The 21,729-nt window shown below is 44.4% G+C and overlaps 2 protein-coding genes and 1 non-coding gene across 3 annotated transcripts in view; 2 read left to right on the forward strand and 1 right to left on the reverse strand.

The window, feature by feature from the left end:
• Positions 1-332: 332 nt before the first annotated feature.
• On the forward strand, positions 333-16,825 carry LOC127218955 (neuferricin). The gene is made up of 5 exons (XM_051180067.1): positions 333-649; positions 4,132-4,272; positions 9,732-9,918; positions 10,631-11,310; positions 15,569-16,825. Exons 1-4 carry the CDS (start codon positions 400-402, stop codon positions 10,842-10,844), a joined length of 792 nt encoding a protein of 263 aa, XP_051036024.1. The 5' UTR covers positions 333-399; the 3' UTR covers positions 10,845-11,310; positions 15,569-16,825.
• On the forward strand, positions 8,654-8,816 carry LOC127219891 (U1 spliceosomal RNA). Its single transcript, XR_007834321.1, has one exon. It is a non-coding gene; the product is annotated as a U1 spliceosomal RNA (small nuclear RNA).
• Positions 15,480-21,729, reverse strand: part of Ankfy1 (ankyrin repeat and FYVE domain containing 1) — a 56,761-nt gene continuing 50,511 nt past the window's right edge. Inside the window, exons 24-25 of the mRNA XM_051180066.1 lie at positions 19,527-19,617; positions 15,480-19,117 (exon numbers count right to left, since the gene is read on the reverse strand). Coding sequence (XP_051036023.1) covers positions 18,985-19,117; positions 19,527-19,617 — 224 coding nt within the window. The 3' untranslated portion in view covers positions 15,480-18,984. The remainder of the gene's footprint in view (positions 19,118-19,526; positions 19,618-21,729) is intronic.

The following is a 21,729-nucleotide window of genomic DNA, read 5'->3' on the forward strand; positions in this document are numbered from 1 at the left end:
CCGGCTTCCTGGCCGTCGAGCGAAGCCTGATGTCGCAAAGGAGCCGTCAAGCGGATTCTACCAACCAGTTCACGACACCCGGGTGAGGCCTAAGAGCACGCCCGTTACGTGTAAGTCAAGGTCTAGCCTCCTTTGCCGCCATCTTTGTTGAGGGCGGACAACTTGTAAGCCAAGATGGTCTTTCGGTTCAGTTCCCACTTTCTCCTCCACGCTTCACGTTCTCTAGCCATGCTGGAAAAGTATGAGAAAGAGTCAGAACCTAAGAGTGAACCCCACTCTGAAGCTTGTCGAGCGCGAGCGCCGCGCCGCTGACGTCACGACCGGCGTCTCCGCCATCTTAGTTGTGGCTAAAGAAGTGGCAACATAGGAAGTGCGGCTTGTGTGCTGCTGTGTAGATAGATGCCGAGGCTATGCCGACTTGGCGTGGTGCTGAGCCTGGTTGCGGCGGCGGCGGCGGTCATGGCCGTGTGGTTGATGGACTGGTGGGGTCCCCGCTCTGGCCTCCGCCTCTTCGTACCCGAGGAGCTAGCCCGCTATCGCGGCGGCCCGGGGGACCCGGGTCTGTACTTGGCGTTGCTCGGCCGCGTCTACGACGTGTCCTCTGGCCGGAGGCACTACGAGCCTGGGGCGCACTATAGCGGCTTCGCAGGTATCAGCGAGGCTCACACCTTTTCTTCCTGCGCGGGACCGCAGCCATCCGAGCGGCAGGCGCCTGTCCATTAGTTCATTCATCCGTGCCCTGGCACCCCACATTCCTCAAGACTGCTGTGGCGGGAAGGACACGCGCGACTGCACGGTTCTGGCTCGCGGCTCCGGCGCAGCTACGTTAGTTTATGTACCCGCACGCTTTCTGTCTGCCGCTGTGTGTGGCAGATTTGGAGAAAGATGTGTCTCCTTAGTTACTGGTTACATTCAGAAGTCTATCTGGTCTATATAGCTACCGTGCTTTCAGTTAGAGTGATCCGAATAGCCTTTGCTTCTTCCACCCCGTTTCTCCTAAAATAACAAGGAGTATTTGAGTCGTTTTTGGTTCTAGTAGATGCAAAAGATTATTTAAAAAGGGGGGGGGGATGAAGTTAGAGTACAGGAAAGCAACTAACTCTTACAGTATTTTTTTTTTAATGCCTACAATAAGCTAGAAGTGGTGGTGTTTTGTGGTCCTACTATTGGAGTGACTGAGACAGGAAGATTCCTTGAGCTAGGAAGATCCATTCAGCCAGGAATTTGAGGCCAGGCTGGCTCAAAAACAAGACGAAACAATTCTTAGAATAAAATTGGGTATGTTAGTCCTCCCTAGAACATTCATCAAATTAACTTTATTCTGCTGTCCTCCCTCCTTTAACAATGGAGGTGACTAGAAAAATGTAATTTGACTAAAGTCCTTTCAACATATGGGTAAAACTCCCAGCCTAGTAATTTTTAAATTTGTCTTTAAATTTTATTTTATGTATGTTTTACCTGCTTGTACATCTCTGAACCACCTGTGTGCCTGGTGCCCAGGGAGGCCAGAAAAGGCTTTCAAATCCCCTGGAACTGGAAGTGTGGAGGGTTGTGATGGACAACCTGGGTCCTCTGGGGGAGCTGCTGCTGCTATTAATCACAGAGCCAACTCTCCAGCTCCCACACTAGTAATTTTAAAGATGTTGCTTCTCTAGCCAAGGACACTACCCCTCACTTTGTTGGGAGAAGAAAAATTCAGGGCAAGCCTAGGACTGGTTACTAGGTTGACAAAAATTTCAAGCTGTCCACTGGTCATTTAGGAGAATTAGGAAGCTGCATTTAAATACAAATCATTCTTTCTCTCCAAACTTTAGTGAGTCCAGAAGAGGGAGGGATCTACACAAGGATAGAGAGTTATAAACAAAACTGGACTAGAACCAAGGCTTTTTTTTTCTTGCCAGTTGAGTTCACTTTAGAACTCTGTCCCACCAACGTCTGATGCTGTCATGGATGTATGCACAAGGGTTGGCATAAACACTTCCACTTCTGGGATGATCCTTATGAAATATCTGCTAGTATCTGTTGAGTTCTGTGTATACAATATTTGACATACACTTATTGACTACTGCCATGGATCCTATCTTGGCCAGGTGGGGAGGAGTCCAAGATATCTCTGACTGCACACACAGTCTATTAGAGAAGTAGATGTGTTCATTTATGCAGTCAGTATTCATTTTTATTGAGGTACAATTCACAGCAAACTTACTTAAAGTTTATTAGTGTTTTTATATAGGCAATCATTATCATGGAATTTCAGAACATTTTGCCCAGCCCCTCTCCATTCTCTACCTCCCCACAGCCTGGCAATTCCTGTGTACATTCTGTTATTATTGATTTGTCCCTTCTATAAGTAGAGTCACATACCTCTCACATGTCCTTTTAGTCTATCTTCTCAGCTTAGAAATTTGAAGGTTCATCTATAGTGAATCAGCAATATAGCCAATACATTTTTGGGGACAGTGGGGGATGGGGCTCCAAGATAAGGTTTTTCTGTGTAATCCTGAATATCCTGAAACTTGCTTTATAGACCAGGGTAGCCTTGAATTCACAGAGATCCTCCTGCCTTCCAAGTGCTGGGATTAAAGGTATGTGGCACCACTGCCCACGGGACATGATAATTTTTTTGTTTGGTTACAGCTAGTCAAGGTAGCATGTGACTTTAATTCTAACACTAGGTGGTAGAGACAGACAGATCTCTGAGTTCAAGGCCACTCTGGTCTACAGAGCAAGTTCCAGGACAGCCAGGAGTAAGTATACAGAGAAACTGTGTCCTGAAAAAACAAAAATTTAAACATCAGTCTAGGGAGCTGGGCATGATGGCACACTCCTTTAATCCCAATACTCAGACAAGTAGGCCAGTGTCTGAGTTCTAGGTCATCCTGGTCTAAGTAGCAAGTTACAGGCCAGCCAAAGCCCCATAGTATGACCCTGACTCAAAAGAACAAAACCAATAAAAATAATCTAGTGCTGGAGACTGACTCATCGGTTAAGAGTGCTTGATGCTCTTCCAGAGCACCTGAATTCAGATCTTAGCACCAATGTTGGGTGGCTCACAACTGCCGGCCACTTGAGCTTCAGGGAACCAATGCCCTCCTTTGGCCCCCTCCTGTGTTTATGCACATACACAGACATGCAAACACATATGACATATACAAAGACACACAAAAAATAAAATTTTATAATAAGAAAATTAAATACTAGTCTGAGTGTTACCTGGAGAATAGATTGGTAGGATGAAATGAGGTCCCACTGGAGCTCCTTGTGGTAGTTCATCTGAGTGATGATAGCAGTCTGGGATTCTTTGGTAGCAGGAAGAGACAGGTGGATGAATACAGGAACTATTTAGGAAGAAAATAAAGACTCTGGAACTAATTAGATGGGAGGGTTAAAAGAGGCCTTAAGTTTGCATTTATAGATTGGGCAATTGGTTGATAAGGAACATTAGACAAATGACCATTTCCTGAGGCTGATGATCAGTAACCGAAGATAGGCTTTTTGAACTTGTGATGTCTGTGAGACAGCTAAGTGACATTGGTCAAGTGAGAAGGTGCAGATAATAATTGGTCCCTAGGGCTAAGGAGACTGTGAGATGCTGGGAGACCAGGAGTGGAGTGTCATGGAAGCCAGAAGTTATCATTTGAATTTTATCACTTCAATAATTGTTGAAATTAAATAAAAGCTGATGGGACAGAATTTGGAAGGTGGGTTGATGTCTGTGAGATCAGGCCAGCCTGGTCTTCATAACAAGCTCCATATCAAACCAAATCATAGTAAGACCTGTCTCAAAAACAAATAAAAAAGCAAGTGGATGACAGTTGCCAAACATTCATGTCCCTGGTCCAGGAGGTCCCTGGGAGTGAGGACTAGGGTTTGTTGGGACATGTTTTTTCAGAAAGCAAAAGTATGCCTGGTAGTGATAGCACACCTGGCAAGTGGTAGCACTTGAGAGGCAGAGGCAGGATGGATCTCTATGAGTTTGATGCCACCTGGTCTACAGAGTGTGTTCCTGGACAGCCAGGGCTACACAGAGAAACCTTCTCTTGAAAAAACAACAAAGAAAGGAGAGCAGAAGTTTTACTTGGTATAATATTGTGATTTATAACCGAATCTTTGGCAACTTCTTTCCTGAAGGCCGGGATGCATCCAGAGCATTTGTGACTGGAGACTATTCTGAAGTTGGCCTTGTGGATGATGTAACTGGCTTGTCCTCAGCTGAGATACTGATACTTCACAATTGGCTCTCATTTTACGAGAAAAACTACGTATTTGTCGGTACGTAGTCCTTGACCATTGCTGTAGATTTCAGTTGGTTATCTTGCTGTATTCTTCAGGGGACCTGGACTTTTTAGGAATTGGGCTCAAGGTCAAAATTTGAAACCAGCCCCAGATTTTTTATGTTATGTTCTTGCTATTAGTGCAGGAGTTATGTCCAGAAGAAGATGAAGTTGTAGGTAATCTTGGGAGGTCATTGCCACGCCTGTACTTTGGTGTCATCTGTGTTGAACATAACAGCCAGATCCAGAGGCAGCCTCCCTATGGCTCCAGTACAGTTAGGAAGGCGTGAAGCCACTTGTGTGTGGTTCTGACACTTCGTTTCAATTGTTCTCTGATGAAGCAGACATCCTGAGCAAAGTGTTTCTGAGATGGAAGATAAGCTAATCATGCATTAATTTATTAATTCATTCAGGGTTTCATGTATCCTGGCTGGTCTCAAACTCACTATGCAAATCAGGCCAGCCTTGAATTCCTGATCCTGCTGCCTCCATCTCATGTATTAATGCAATCAGTGTGTCCTCTTGCACTTGTTGCTTACTGGTAATACATAAGGGAATGCAACTCTTGAGTGAGCAGGCAGCTGACAGACACTCATCACTACAGTCTTTCCAAAGCCCTGAGAGCTAGGATGGCTAAGGCCAGTCCTGTCATCTGTGGGCAGCCCCACTGCTCATGGGGCCCCACGTGGGCATGACTGACTTCTGGTGGATACCAGTGTCCCTTTACCATTGGAGCAGGTCTAGGTTAGAATTTCCTGACCATAATGCCTCTAAAGGCTTGCTTTCATTACTGCTTGGGCTTCTTATTCTGAGAACCATGGTATTTTTCTTAACTCCTCTACTCAACATCCAGTTGTTCCAGCTCTGATTTTATAAGATCTGAAGTGAGTGGCTTTCCATTCCACTCCCCGACCCTCCTCATCTTCATCCATTCCTAACCCCACATTCGGCATACCCTTCTTTGTTCCCCTTAGTCGGCCCTAGATAGTTCCCAAGGTCACAACCATATTTGTCCTCTTATTCAGTGCACTTGTTTCTTCTTGTTCTTCATGATGTTGCCAAGTGACAGTTGAAATGTTGCTGACCCAATGAAGTCCTGCATGCTATGCAAGCAGTCCCAGCTTTTAAAATTCTGTTACTTATTTGTTTGTTTGTTTGTTTTTGGTTTTCTGCTAACTTGTTGGAAAGTTCCTGGTCACAGAGTCCTAAGCTAGTTGGCTGCTTGTGACTGGCAGGGGTTAGTTAGACTTTGTTTCTATTTTCATCCATTATCAGAAATGATCATATTCAGCTTCACTTATGCTCAGATGAGTTATAGTTGTTCCTGAGGCCTCCCTGGGGTTTTATGGTGAGGTTTTTGTTTTTCTTGTTTTTTTTTTTTTATTTAAACAAGCTGGCCTCAAACTTGTCGCATAGTTGATGCTGGCACTGAAGTCTTAATCCTCCTGGGATTTAAGGTGTGAGCCACTAAGCCTGGGTGAATTTTTTGTTTTGTTTTTACTTTGGATGTTTAGGATCAATTTTATTATAAGATATTTCTGTTGTCAAGACTATTTCTTCTGAAAGGAAAGAAAGCAGAGACGAAGAATGGAATCCTGTGAGTGAACAAAGGATGCCACACCAAACGCCATGGAGTGATTTGGGGGTAGCTTGGGAAGGAGTGTATATAGGAACAGTGTGGAATGTGAATGTGATGAGGGGGTATGGGTGGAAAGCCTATGGGAGAACTTTGGTTAGTTGGGAAGCACTTGAACAACTGTAACTAGTGTTACAATTGTGGTCCTCACAGTGACCAGGAATGTAGTAAGACTTTCCTTTGGGTCACCAGCTCACAAATAATGACATGGAGACTTATTGTTAATTACGAAAACTCAGCCTATAGCTTATACTTGTTCCTAACTAGCTCTTATAACTTAAATCAGCCCATTTATATTAATCTACATTCTATCAAGCAGTGTTACTTCTCTTTCATCTTGCACCTCCTGTTTCCTGGCATCTCTGCCCTTCTTCCCAGAGCCCTCTCTGTCCCCAGAAGTCCTGCCTAACCTCTTCCTACATAGCTACTGGCCATTTGGTTCTTGATTATACCAATAACAGCAATACATCTTCACACAGTATACAAATATTCCACAACACAGGAGTATGTTCAGTGCAATGCCTGCCAAAGATTTGGCTTGGGGGCATAACACTTTGAGGGACATCAGAGGATAAAGGCAGATTTCTAAGGTGCATATTGGCGTAAACACAGTTAAGAAGCTATTGTAGTTACTGGATCTCAAGGGAAAATGAGGTAGATTTGTTATTCACTGGATACACATTTAGAGACCCAGCTGGTAAACCTGTTCTCATAATAGAGCATCTAAAACTCTGCCTCTGCTCATGCTATTCTCTCTTTAGCTATCATGTCTAAACCTCAACAAGATAGGCTCACCCTATGCCATACAAAGCCCTCTGTACCCAAAAGTTTGGTGGTAAGCCAACCTAAAGACTTCTGATCTGGCATTAAGGTCCTGATCCTTCATCTGTTCATGTGGCAGATGTTTAAAACAGATGTTGTTTATGAAGTTGTTTTGAGTACTGGGCCTCACAGGACACCTTCTAACTAAGCAGACATTTCTACACAGGGCTTTGAATAAAACCATGGGATGCATGCTTAGGGGTATAAGTTACCTTTGGAATTGATGGCCAAGGGAGGCTTCTTAGAGTTGATGACAGTGCACGAACCTAGCAGAAGGAAGGGTAGCCATACTGAGATTTGGGAGAGTGTAGCAGGCCGAGGAAGGAGTGGTGTCTGAGGTGGATGTCAGCAAGACCTGGTTATGCACTCAAGGAATATGTGTGCTGGAGCCCACAGGGATGAAGGAGCAAGTGACTTAAGAGGCCAAGTAGACAGCCAAATGGCTGGTGGAACCTGCAGACCTAGGTAAGGAGTTTTATTTTACTCTGTGCTTTGAGTAGCTACTAGAGGGTTTTAGTCAGGCATAGAAGTGATTTATAATTCATGTTGAAAGAAAAAGAGTACTCAGGGGCTGCAGAGATATATGTCTCAGTGGTTAAAGCCCTGGCTGCTCTTTCAGAGGACCAGATTCAGTTCCCAGTACTACATGGTGGCTTACAGCCATCTGTTAACTGTAGTTCCAGGGAATCTGACACCCCTTCTGATCTCCATGGGCACCAAATGCATGTGGTACACAGACATAGTCAATCAAAACATTCATACACATAAAATAAAAATTAAAATATGAAAAGAGCACCCAAATTAGGTCTATGATTCTAAAACTTGCAAAACTGAGCCAGGAGACTCAAAAGCCTCAGCTAGGCCCTGTCTCAAAATAAAGGTTACTAGGTATATACCTTAGTCGCAGAACACTCACCCTCTCTGGAGCCCCAGTTCTGATCTGAGAGCACTGGGGCAGAAGTGTCCAGATGCTTTGTGAAGGAAGTACTGTAGGAAAGTCTGAGCTGCAGCAGGCACCAGTTGGAAGTCTGTTGTCTTAGTCTTCATTTTGGAAAAGGTGGCAGCAGTGGAAATCAACAGGAGTGGACAGAATCAGAATATATTTCAGAGTTAGAAATGGCAAGATTTTGAAGGGAAGTGCATATCTGCATGAGAGGGTCAGGAGAGAGCCACTGCTCTTGTCAGGTGGCCCAAGGGATGTACTAGTTTCTGTTGCTTTGACAAATTACCAAGACCCAGGCAACTTTATTTGGGCTTACTGGTTCCAGAAAGAAAGTCCATAATGCATAATGTTGGGGGAGGTATGGCAGCAGGTGGTTAATCAGGAAGCTGAAAGATTACTTTTTTTTTTTTTTTAAGGGATCACATCTTTAAGTATAATCACAAAGCAGTCAGAGGGTGTGAACTGGAAGGACAGCCAGGATATAAATACTCAAATCTCTCTGCCCTCGGTGTCGTCGTTCTTCAGCAAGTCTGCACCACCTCTCCAAATAGCACCACCAACTCAGAACCAAGTGCTCAAATGCCTGAGCCTATAGAGGCCATTTCTGATGTAAAGCCACCACAGGAAAGTTGGTGGACTCGAGAGTATGAACGAAGTCCAGGGCTTTCCATTGAAACCTAAATTCAGCTCAGTTCTTGGAGACTGGCTATAGAGGTTGGACCCACACAGTTGGGACAGGGAACCACACTACCTCCTACTTGCTCAAGCCTCCCTGAAGTGTTTTCTGGGCTTCCTCTATCCAATATGGTGATGCCTTTTAAGACATTTTGCACCTCAGGACTTGGATACAGCAAGCTGTGGCACTCAAGGAGAATGGAACCCTTTTTCTGCTGCCTGTAGGCTGCAACCACTTGGTAGTTGCTTTCATAGCTTCAATATTAAAAAGTTCTGAAAACCATTTTAAAAAGTAATGTTCACATGCTTACCTGCAGAGGAAATACCATGATCAGGAAGGTGGTTTTCCCAGAGCGAGGCTCATCCATTGCACTCTGGATGTGCTGACCCCTGCAATTTCCCCAAATACAGGAAACTTGACTGCATAATTTGTGGTAGTGGGGGACTGCATTCATGCGCTCCCCTGTGGGAAAAGAATTAATGTCTACTAAAGACTGAGTCAGAAGAAAGTGGTGGAGGAGAAAACATGGGCTCTGAGCTGTCTAAATAGTTCTGTAAGACAAAATAATTTGACATGGACTCAGAAAAATGTGAGATAATAAACAGTAAGTATATTCACCCAAAATTTACTAAATACTTAGTGTTCCTCAAGCACTACAGAGCATTGATAAATGTCATACACATGATTCTGTCTTCAGGGAATTGGTGTTATATGGAGGTGATAAAAATTTGATCATTTCATAGCCAGGCTTGGAGGCAGAGGCAGGTGAATTTCTGAGTTTGAGGCCAGCCTGGTCTACAGAGTGAGTTCCAGGCATGGCTCCAAAACAATACAGAGAAACCCTGTCTTGAAAAACCAAAAAAAAAAAAAAAGTTTCCCCCCCCCCCATATTGGCAGCTAGCAGAACCACAGGTTCTAAATGCAAAGTAGCAAATGGTCCTGAGAGAGTCTTTCTATGGCTCTCACGCTCCCTCTGAACTTCACAAGCCAGGCCTCCATCATCTGCATTTCTCTCACACTCTTGTCTTCCAAGCTCCTACAGAACATCTCACCAAGCTTTGAGCACTCAGTGGCTTTTCTAGCCCAAAGTTCCAGAGCCCTTCTACAGTCCTCGCAAAACAAAACACACACACACACACACACACACACACACACACACACACACACACACACACACCCCAACAAAAAAAAAAAAAAAAAAAAAAAAAACAGTTGGTCTTGTCTGTCACAGCAGTACCCTGTAAATTTGGTGTCAACTTCTGTTTTAGGGTTTCTGCTGATGTTATGAAACACCATGCCCAGAAGGAACTTGGAAAGAAAATGATTTATTTGGCTTACCCTTTCTGCTACTCTGACTGACCTTTTTGCTTCTTATCTCAGGGAGATTGGTTGGAAGGTTCTATGGAGAGGATGGACTGCCCACTTCAGAACTAACCCAGGTAGAAGCCATGGTAACTAAAGGCATGGAGGCAAATGAACAGCAACAGAGAGATAAGCAGAAGTTCCCTCCATGTAATGCTGAGTGGAGCTCTGCCAAAGGCAGCCGGCTCTGGTGCTCCCAAAAGAGGTAAGCAGGCTTCCCTTCTGCTCTGCTACCTCTCCTGAATCCAGCTTCTAAGTCATCCTTTTATTAATTTGTGTGTTTATTATTTAGGAACTCCACAACTGACTGCTAATGGAGGGAGCTTACATGTACTATGCATACTAGGTCTTCTGAGTTATTTTCATTTACGTATTGTGATAAAGCACCTGAAAGAAGCAGTTTAAGGGGCCAAGATTTAACCAGTTGTATGGTTGTATTGAGTACAGTCCGCTGTGGCAGGGAAGGCATGGCAGAGCAGCTCAGTCTGTGGCTGTGAAGGTTTGTAGCTCAGTTCTCAGATCATTTCAGATGGAGAAATGAGGCTGTTCCAGAACAGACGTAACCAAGGCCTGCACGAGTGACTCATTCCCAGCTAGGACTGCTTACTGGCTGGTCGGGGAGACCTCTCAGTCACTAGCACCAGCTCAGAGAAGTGACACCACTGCAGCTTGAGAAAGAAAAGGGGTTGGGGCAAGGGAACAGTGAAAGGGACATGGACTCTTACTTCCTTCTAGAGATAGTAGTATTAGCATTGTGTGTGGAAAGCCAGAGAAGTCGGGAGCTTATGGCCGAGGTTGAGATAGGAAGTGGAATGAAGTGCTTCTCCTTTTCATAATACCCTGCAAGTGTTTCTTCCTCTTGTCCCAGGGGCTTGTAAGTTGATGCTTTTAAGAAATCCTCTTTCCCTCTTTCCTAGTGGAGGTGTGAACAGAGACTGGATTGGTGTCCCCAGGAAGCTGTATAAGCCAGGGGCCAAGGAGCCCCACTGTGTGTGTGTGAGAACAACTGGCCCCCCTAGTGACCAGCAGGACAACCCTAGACATTCCAATCGTGGGGACTTGGACAACCCCAACTTGGAAGAATACACAGGCTGCTCACCTCTGGCCATTGAGTGTTCCTTCCCACTCTAAGATGGTGACCTCTATGTTGATGACACATGGAGAACCTTCCCTAGGTCTCCAGAAAGCCCTTAATATTGGTGCTCTAGGAGGCTCCTGGCATGAAAATAGGAGGGTCAAGGACTCAGCTCACTTTGCAAATGTGTGTCACAATTCTGTTGGCTGAGAGAAGAACCTTATAGCCTACCTGATGTGTTCAGATTGTTTTGACACTATTTGGAATCTTGGTGCCCTGTCATCTTCCTTCAGAGCCTGCAGACATTAATGAACACAGTGTGATCAATGTAGAACTGCTTGGAGAAAGAGTCTGTGAGCTCCAGCAAGGGACTTCCCATGGACTCATGCTGCCCTAATCAGAGCTTGGGCTCTGCCCATCATACCAGTCCTGCTGGTACTTGGAGCAGTAGCAGAACAATACTGTGGCTCTGAGCAGAGATGCAGGCAATTCCCAAGAAGCTGTGCATCTTGCAGAATCAAGGTAACTGTTCTAAATCACAAGGTAACTGACTAAGCTCATAATCGCTGACTTTTGTGACATTTCTCAAACCTGCAAGGCAAACTTGAATTTACTGACTCCAGAGCTGGGCTGGTACAGTGAGATGTGATAATAAACTAGGATGGGTTGATTCTGGGATAGGAAAGCTTCTACTTACACAGATGGAGCACACCCAGATTCCCCCTGCCCTAATGTGTATTGAACTGCTCACTTCCTTATATCATTAATGAAAAGGTGTCCCTCCATTCCCTGAATTTCTATAAATGCCACACTTTTTGAAAGGGGCTTCTGCTCCAAGTTTCTCAACCTCATTCACTGACTGCCAAATTCCCCTGCCTTCTCTGCAGGGGTCAGTTCTTACCTGTCTTTGTTGTTGATGCTCTCATTTTCATATTTGAGGAAGGTCTCCTGTAGCTCTGGCTGTCCTGGAAGTTACTTGGTAGACCAGACTGGCATGGAACTCACAGTGATTCAGCTGCCTCTGCCTCCCAAGTGTTGGGATTAAAGGCTTGTGCCACCATGCCTTGCTAATTCTTACCTATTTTTGATCCTGCTACTTTTTTAAAAATTACTTGTCTTTTTTGAGACAGGATCTCATGTATCCAGACTAGCCTTGAACTCAATATGTAGGTATGTGCTACCATGCCCAATTTTTGCAGTACTAGGGATTGAACCAGAGGTGTATGGATGCTAGGCAAGCACTTTACCAACTGAGCTACATCCCTAGACCCTTGATCTTCATTGCTCTTGACTGTGTTGGCCATGTCCTGCAAGGTCCCCATAAAGCTGTCATTTGCTGTACTGACACCACTGGCAGCTCTTCCTCCTGTGTCTCGTGGTTCATCCCCAGGAACCTTCTTCTGCTTGGCTTTTCTTTCTCCTACTTCAGGCAGTACACTGTTAGGCAGTATCTCTGATCCATAGGGCTTGATAATGAAGTCTGTGAGCTCTTTCTGGAGGTACTGCAAACCCCACATTGCTTTTTTTCTTTTGCATACATGATGTATGTGTGCATAAATCAGTGATATGTGATGTTAGATGTCTTCCTGTATTTCTCTCCACCTTATGAGAGACAAAGTCTCTCACTGAACCCGTAACTTTTATTTGACAAGACTAGCTGGCCAGCAAGCTCCAGGAATCCTCCTGTCTCTTTGCTCTCCAGTGCTAGGCTACAGGTGTGTGTCATCATGCCTGGATTTTTACAAGGATTCAAATTCCAGTCCTTTTGCTTGTGTGGTAGGTACTTTACCAGCTGAGCCATCTCCTTAGCCCTACAAATCCTACATTGCTAAAGCCTTCATCCTCCCTGTCAGCAGATAATAGTTTCAGCTGTCAACTTGACACACACCTGGGAAGAGAGTCGCAACTGAAGAATTGCCCAGATCATAGTAGCCTATGGCATGTCTGTTAGGCATTTTCTTTCTTTCATTTGTTGTTTAAAAAAAAAGAAAGAAAGAAACTGTATCTCTCTGGGAAACTCTGCCTTCCCTGGAACTTGCTGTGTGGCCAAGCTGGCCTCAAACTCAGAGATTCCACTTGCCTCTGCCTCCTACTCAGAAATTAAACACATGAAGAAGCAGCATGCCAGATTCATTTATGTCCCTCTTTGTGTGTGAATGGGGACTAGGTATTTTCTTTAATTGCTAATTGGGGACACATGCATAGGGTAAGGTGGGGGGGCACCAGCCTATTGTGGGCTGTGTCACCCCTGAGTAGGTGGGCCTGGTTGTACAAGAAAGGTAGCTAAATCCAAGCATGGAGTCATTAAAGGTACATACCTTTAATCCCAAGGGAGACAGGTGGATCGCTAACTTTGAGGCCAGTCTGTTCTACAGTTTGTTCTAGGACAGCCTGGAGAGAGAGAGAGAGAGAGAGGAGAGAGTGAAGAGAGAGAGAGAGAGAGAGAGAGAGAGAGAGAGAGAGAGAGAGAGAGAGAGAGAGAGAGAGAGAATTGAGCAAGCCAGCTAGCACCATTGCTCCATAATTTGTTACCTGGAAAGTGTAAGATAAAACAAATCCTTTCCTTCCCAAATTGGTTTTGTTCAGGACACCGTATGACCAATCCCATCCCCACTCTGCTCCAGGGAAAAGCCTGGCTGGTGGTGGAACTCTTGCCTCCTGGCCAGTCTACAATCTTAGCTTTTCATCTACTAGCTTTTCCTCTTTACCCCTCCTCCCTCTGGTCGCCTTGTTCCACCCACTGCTGTGTTAAGTCATCTTTCTTCATGATGATTAGGGTAGTCCTCACTTAAACCATGCAGAGTGTCTTAGAGTTTCTGTTGCTGTGACAAAACACCATAACCAGGGTTTATTGGGCTTTTCAGCATTGCTGTTTGTCACTGAAGGAAGTCAGGACAGGAACTCAAAACAGGGCAGGTCCTGGAGGCAGGAGCTGATACAGAGGCCATGGAGAGGAAGTGCTCTAGGCTTGCTTCCCCTGGTTTGCTCTGACTACCTTCTTCTAGAACTCAGGACCTGGTACCATCCACCATGGGCTGAAACCTCTCCCATTGATCACTAAATGAGACAATGCCTTACAGCTGTATTTCATCAAGGCATTTCCTCAACTAAGGCTCCTTCTGATGATGATTCTAACTTGTGTCAAGCTGACACATAAAACCAGCTAGTACAGGGGCTTCCTGTATCTTTGAGGATCACACAGCACTGTGGCAGAGGAGTCCCCTGCATTGCCTTTCTGGCTTTACTTTATTCCTTTCCTGTGTGTCCTGCTCTATATAATCCCTACACACAAACCCTTTTGGTGAATCTCTCTCCCTCACTTCATTTGTCTCCTGTCTACTTCTCAACAGTTCTGTCTACACAGGCCCTGCCTAGGTACCTTCCATTAGCCATAGGCCCGGAGAGTAGATTTTAACACTTAGTTCTCCACCAGCATTTCGTTCCTCATCTCTTGTGGGCATGGTAGGCTTGAATCCTAGCACTTGGGAGGCAGAGTCAAGCAGATCTTTTGAGTTTGAGACTAGCTTGGTCTACATATCAAGTTCCGGCCACCCAGAGCTGCACCAAAAAAAAAAAAAAAAAAAAAAAAAAAACTACCCTTGTGGGCTTGAACCCTGATCCTGTCAGCCTCACACTAAACACGCGGAACTGAGTCATACATTCATGGACAATGAATACTTATTTTGCACTCCCAGGGCAGGAACTGCCCAAGGACCTTGTTCTGAATTCTAGACAGTCCTGAGCCTGGTTCCCAAATGCTGGGATTGAAGGGGATGGGTTCATCCATGTTCCTAAGAAGCCCCTACAAAACGAGCTAGATCACCACATCTAGTCTGAATTGGGGGCAAGCAAATGAAGAGGGCTAGAAAAAAGAAACACATTAATCGGAGTAAGCATCCTGAAAATTTGCTTACTAGAATATTTTTTTTTCTTTTTTGTACTAGATTTGAAGTTTTATGGACCAGATTTTAATCTGCAGGTCCCTTAACATTCTCTGAAGCCCATAGTGCTAGCCCTCTACCCTCTTTTTCTTCATCTTGGGCAGTTGGTAAATCCTTATAGTTGCTTTGAAATAATGGAATAAAGGAGTCCAGAGTTCTTTGGACAACTTCCATGGGGCCAGACAGCTGAAACTATCAGCACTCACATGCACCACTGGAGCCTCCACTTGGGAGGCAGGGAATGCAGCAGCAGCTCATGCCACACAAAATACCTTGTGACATCTGTCAACATGTGTCACGGGAAATGTAAAATTTGAAATGTAAAGGGTAGCTAGCTGCTCAAGACATTGGTTTGTTCACTTATCAATTTTTAAATATTGTATTATTCTTATACTTTACATGCATGAGTATTTTGCCTGCATGTACATCTGTGTATCATGTACGTCTGGTGCCAGAGCTTCCATGTAGGTGCTGAGAATGGAACCTGGGTCCTTTGTAACAACTGTGCTTAACCACTGAGCCAACTCTCTAGCCCCTATATTTGAGACAGGGTTTCTCTATGTAGTCTTGGCTATCCTGGAACTTGCTCTGTAGACCAGGCTGGTCTCGAACTCAGATATCCCCCTGGCTCTATGATAAAAGGTGTACCACTACCACCACCTGGCTTAATTTATTAAAATTTGTTTTTTAGTGTTCATTGGTACTTGTGTGTTAGAAGTAGCCTTAAATGTCTATAATTAACGCTTCCACTTAAAATTCACAATTTTACCTTATTTTTATTATAAGGATTATTACAGAAAATGAAAATACCAGTATTTGAAAAATACATTCCATTACAGACTTCAAAGAAACAATGCTGCTAAGCGCCACGGTCCCAGATGATGCTGTCACTCCCACACTGAGCACCACCAGAGTGGTTTGGAAGCCAAAATGAACTATCCAAACATGTGCCTGCAGTTTTAAAGGCCCAGCTGCTGCCTTGTTCTTGGTACCACAAGGATGTCACAGAACACCCAGCTCCACATGGCTGCCAAACAGGCAAGTCATTAAGTCCAGTAGTCCCCAGACTCCCTTGCTATAGAAAACCAATGTTGTTAGTCATAACAGTTAATATATTACTTATGCCACACCAAAGAGGACTGTATAGGCAGTGGTCCTCCAGACAAAGTCTTTAAGGCATCTATGATATCTGGGAATTTACTATATTTAGTGAACCAGCCACACACTCAGTTTTTCATTCCGTCAGTTCTGTAAAGTGAACACAGCTCGAAGGCCTGTGCTGTGCTGCTTCCTCTGCTGGGCCCACAGGGGAGCTGGGAGCTTCAGGTGGCTCTAGGGGGCTGGTCCTGAAGGAAGCCAGTGTCTGTGAGGGAGGCAAACTTTTTACTTGTACATGATGCTGTCGCTGTCTCTCAGGCCTAAGTATGGGGCAGTTCAGCCACGTTCCTTTTTCCAGGTAAGGAAATCATCCTAGATGGAGGCTTTGCACCCCCACCCCCTCTCTGCAAATAAGACTAGTGCTGGAACAGTTCAGTATGGGGGCCAGGCACGAACTGGGAAGCGCAGTGAGAACACACACACCCAGTTCTCTGAAAGACCCATTCAAGGAAAGGGAAGCTGACAGGTAGTCAGAAACAACTCAGGGCTCTGAGGTAGAGGATGAAACATCACATGGACCCCACTGCTTGGAGAGAATATGGCAGCCGAACTGAGCAGTGAATATTCAGCCTTGACTGAATTGGTTATTGGGGTGGAATAGGCCCAAAACTTGTGTTCTAACACATCACTGAGTGAGACACCAGTGAAAAGATAACTGGAAACAAAGGCGTCCTCAGTGTAGGCACTTAAGCTTGTGGGACATCGCTGTGTTAGAGGATCATAGCAAATTAGTTTCAAGCACATGTTTTGTACCTGTCTTTAAAACAAACAAACAAAAAACCCTTAATAATACACTGTACAGTAAGAGGCAGTTAAAAAACTAGGTAAGCACAGTAGTGCTAACTGACACAGAAATTATGTTTCAGTAAAGTTTATTCTTCCTGCTCTGCTCATTCACAGCTGGCAACTTTTTGAGTGAATAAAATGTTTTGCTGCTAGTTCTCAGGGTACTGATTAAAACTGAACAAGAACAGCTAAGCAGTTTCATGGTGAAGTCTGGTCAGCATGGACAGAGCACAGGAGAGATACAGGCCAGGGCAGTGCAGAGCAGGAGTGCAGCACAGGGAACACAGCATGGTTGGGCTGTGGAAGGGTGCCTGAGCCATACATACCTACAGCATGGGTACCAATGGCGAAGGCACACAGCTTCTCGCAGCCATAGCTGGTCACTGTGCTGACCTCTGAAGGAACAGAAGGTCGAAACCAACTTTTAGGAATGATCTTCAGATTGTAAGTACAGTTATAGGCAAGATTGTTACTGAGTGTAGGGCAAGGACAAAATGATCAGCTTTATCCTGATTCCCTATTTTCCCCTCTTCATTGTGAACGTGAAAAACAAGTGTATGTGTACCGATCACCTTGGTTCATAGCAGAACCGTAATTAACCTTCCTCATTAAAGAATCATGGTACCAACTAAATTCTAGGTCTGTGTGACCCTTTTAGGCAATGAAAATTAGAAACTGACCACATGATTCATATAGTTGTTGGCTAAGACTAGCTAAATGTTTCCATGACACAAGTCAGAGGCTGGAGACAGCGGCACTCCTCTAAGTAACTCTTCCTTTCAAACTCTGCATATAGGCTAATATTAACATATAAATCACACAAGTATCTTAGAAAGTAGCACACTGGTTTATCAGCACATTTTATACATATTTAGGCAGTAAAAAGTTTAACTCTACACACAGAGGACATACCACTATCCAAGAAAGAAGGTGATGCCAAAAGAAGTCCCTTTTATTCATTCATCTATACTCCATTAATGCAAATCATATAAGCTATCAAATGTCTCAAAAAAAATCAATATGTGTGATTGACACTGTTAATTTCTTGAATGTAATTAGATAGTGTTCATCTCATAGCATTGTTTCCTTAAAAAAAAAAGTTTCTCTTTCAGTGTGCAATAAAATAAAATTTAAAAAATTAAAATTCCAAACCAGAAACCCAAAACACCGGCCCAACTTTAAAAAGGAAGAGGCCCAGCATCCCAGGGTTAGTACAGGCAGCAGCAGGAACCCAAGCCCTGTGCTTCAGAGCCTTGCTTCATCCATGTTTCAGCCAGTCTTATACAGCAGGCTGCTTTTAGCTTGGCCAGGGCCTTTGGCTGCTGGCTCTGATGGGGCAGGGCACCAACAGCACTTGGCATGCAAGGCAAGGTTTTAGCAGGAAGGACGTGTCAGGGAGTATGAATTTCTTCCTTCTTGGCAGTTTTCCCTTTATGATTAGTGTGTGCTGAGGTTCAGTCCAAGCTGGCCATCAGAACCACTGATAGAAGGGTATGTGAAGGTATTTTTGAATTGGATTCACCAATGATGCAGCTTTAGAAAAAGTGCAGCACAGTCAAAGTGCATTTCTTCTACCACTCAAGTGGCAGCGACTGAGGACTCCATAGACAGGACGCAGCACGACGAGAGAGTGAGACAGCTGCTAGGTGTCAAGCTGCCACTGCACTGACCCCCAGCAGCATCAACATTGGTAAAGCTTTAGGTTGTTTAAGGCCACAATTTTTCAGCTCTCATCTTTGAACCCTGTTTAGAAAGATTTCACCTTTTCAAAAGGGACAGCTCACTAAAAAATACAGCTTAGCTTTAAAAAGAAAGAAAAGACTTGAGGGCAAGAGGTTCCTATTATCTTCATGAAAACACTGTGCATTAAAGGTCATAGCCACTTAGAGCAGCCACCACCCTGGAGTAATAGCTCTCATGTAGCAGCTGTGGCTCTACTTTGTCAGGCTCTGCCTCTAATTCATCCCAGGCAGGAAGACTTTGTGAATTCTCTGAGATGGATGCTATACTACCAAAAGGGAAAATTGTCTTCAAATGTCCTTGTGTGCTGCTAGCTGATTCCTATCACAATTGTCACACAGGCTATACTGGCCTGGTCCAACCAGTGAGACATCTAGTGCACTAGACCACAGTCTGACAGTCATATAGAATCATCTGAAATGGGGTCACACCATGGCCTGTAATTATTCCAGTCTTCTGCCGCAGGAAGACAACTGCCTGCTCTTGCTCTGGGTAGGAGGCAGGCTGGTGAGTAGAGCAGCTGCTGGGGAGGTGCCAGGGGGACACAGGCCTGGACCCTCCTGGGGGCTCACTAAGAGACTCCGCCCAGAGTCAGTACATCAAAGCAAATGTTGCAAACCCGCACAGGCTTGTTCAGGTCAAACTTTATAATAGGAATCTCCTTGGTTGAGCATTTATGGCAAAGAAGACGGCCGCAATGACGACTGTGGAGGCAAAGAAAGAAGTATGAGAAGCACAAGAACATACTGTTTCCACAGCCAAGCAGATTACACCAATTCACTTACACTATTTAGTTCTTAATGAAATACTAACTGTGGTGGCTAAGCTAGAGCAAATGAGAAGATAAACACAGCTGCCCCACCTTGCTAAAACTGCTGTCTAGTCCCTAGCACCCTGTGAGGCAGTGATAGAACCTTAGCACCCAGGAAAGCCACAATCTGAGTGCTCCTTCTTTCCTATTCTCCCTTCACAGTGGATCCTGCTCAGTTCTATCAACCCCTCATTCTGTTTGGTAAACTTTTGCCTGGAAGAGGCTCAGGCCTGTAGGGCTCATGGTTCATTATGGACAAATATGAAGCTCCTACTCCTCTGCAAACAACGGTAGGGTCTTACCAGTGATGTTTACGAGTTGTGACTCCAAACTTGGCAGTGCACTCATAGCAGTTGGAGCCGTCACACCATGGAGGCTCCTTGGAGAGCATATCTGTAACACATAGAAAAGACAACTTGTTACACAGTGATGTGTTGGAAACAGTCTCTGAAAGGACAGCATGATGCAGCAGGTGCATTAGACTGCAGGAGGAGGAGTGGGACATTCCAATGGGTGAGGGGGAGCTTCACAGAGGAACCTGGAGAACCAGCACTTCCCAGGCATGCTGGAACAGAAGGAAACCCAGCTGGAGGTGTGAAACAGCAGCATGTGTGGGCTAACACATATTGAGGAGGAGAGCAGAAACCACACCACAGAAAAAATGCCAGGGGCTGAAGGGTTGGAAACAGTAGAGGGAACCACAATGAAGAAAATGAAGAATCTGAATTGGGGGGGGGGGGGCTGTTTTGAACAGATAAGTGGGATGTGTAAACAACAAAGAGACAAAGGGAGTCTCAGATTTCTGGATAGAGTGACTCAGTCTGGTGGGACCAACAGAGAAAGGACCTCAAGAAAGAACTAATGTAAAGAGGTTGCATCTTTACTTTGTAAGTTGGCAAAGTGTCCTAGGCAGGATGCTGCTGTTCCGTACAGGGAGGGCCACCAGATGGGTTGGTCACATGGAGCTAGCATTGCCATAGGCACCTACTGAGTGCTGAAAAGGCTGACCCAGTGCATAGCACAGAGACAATTAAGACATATCAATAGCACATAGCTTTCTTTAAAAAATAAATAAATATATAAGCTGGAGAGATAACTCAGTGGTTAAAGACTCTGATTCCAGGGGGTATGACACTCTGAGGGTACCTGAATGATAGAGGAGCATATAAACTCATAGGTACACATACATTCACAGAAATTTAAAAATTCTTTAGAAATAAATGCATTTTTCTTAAAAAAAAAAAAAAAGAAAGAAAAAAGAACCTTTCATTTTATTTGATATGTATGGCCATTCTGTTAGCATGTATGTCTTTTTCCCATTGGCATACAGAGTGTGGGAGAAAAGTGTCAGGTGGAACTGAAGTTATAAATGGTTGTGAAATGGTTGTGAACTACCATGTAGATGCTGGGAACTGAACCTGGATCCTGGATCCTCAGAGAGCAGCCAGCACTAAGACATCTTTCCAGCCCCATTGAAAGAAAGTCTTTTAAAAATAAAGTGTACCTATGGGTGCATGTATAGTATTCCATGAAGTGTATGTGATAGTCAGAAGACAACTCTGTGGAGCCATTTTGCTCCCACCTTTATGTGGGTTTCAGGGACAAAACTCAGGTTATTATGCTTGTGCAGCAAGCTCTTTACCTGCTGAATTATCTTGCTGACCCTCAAAATTTAAATTGATCCTCTATAATCTATTTTTGGGATATGGTATGAAGATCTGCTATACCAATATGTGATGTTCCAATCAAGATAATTAATTATCCTTCCTCTTTCCTTAATGTTCTTCATGTTGGAAACACTTGAGCCCTTTTACTAGTTCTTTATAAAATGTGTGTGTCAGTATAGTTGCACTAATGTGCTGCAGAACACTAGTATGTCCTTCTACTAACTGTAGATGGTGATGGACCCACATGAATTGAATGAAATTGAATTTAATTTTATCTGTATGGGTGCTTTGCCTACATGTATGTATATACAGCACACTTGTGCAGTGCCCCTGGAGGTCAGAAGAGGGCATTGGATTCCCATGTGGGAACAGAAACCAGGTCTGTCCAGCCCCTGGCCTTCACCTCTTGATCTTCCTGCTAGGATAATACATGTTTGCCATTACCACACCTGGCTTATGACATTCTAATTCTTGCTACCATCTCAAAAGAAAGGCATAAAAACATACAAGTAAGAATTAAAATAGTTGAGGGCTGGAGAAATGGCTCAATAGTGAAGAGTATTTGTTTTTCTTGGAAATGACCCAGGTTCCCATATCACACCATGGATCACAACTATCCCTAACTCCAGTTCCAGGGGGCATCTGATACCTTCTTCTGACCTCTACTGGCACCAAGCATGCATGTGGTAGACATGCATATATGCAAACAGAACACTCATACAAATAAGTCTTTAAAAATTATTAAACAAATAAAACCAGCCACGGGGCATAGTCAATATTACCAGTGGAGAGCTTGTGGGCCTCTTAAATGTTGAGGGGAAATGGGAAAACAACAGGG

This window comes from Phodopus roborovskii, unplaced genomic scaffold (assembly GCF_943737965.1).
Source record: "Phodopus roborovskii unplaced genomic scaffold, PHOROB, whole genome shotgun sequence".
Lineage (NCBI taxonomy): Eukaryota > Metazoa > Chordata > Mammalia > Rodentia > Cricetidae > Phodopus > Phodopus roborovskii.

What these genes read in the sequence shown, in the direction of transcription:
- LOC127218955 (XM_051180067.1), top strand. Translation starts at nt 400, where the DNA reads ATGCCGAGGCTATGCCGACTTGGCGTGGTGCTGAGCCTGGTTGCGGCG. An exon ending in GAAAAACTACGTATTTGTCG is followed by an intron (nt 4,273 to 9,731) that starts GTACGTAGTCCT and finishes TTCTTATCTCAG; the next exon opens with GGAGATTGGTTGGAAGGTTC. An exon ending in CTCTGGTGCTCCCAAAAGAG is followed by an intron (nt 9,919 to 10,630) that starts GTAAGCAGGCTT and finishes CCTCTTTCCTAG; the next exon opens with TGGAGGTGTGAACAGAGACT.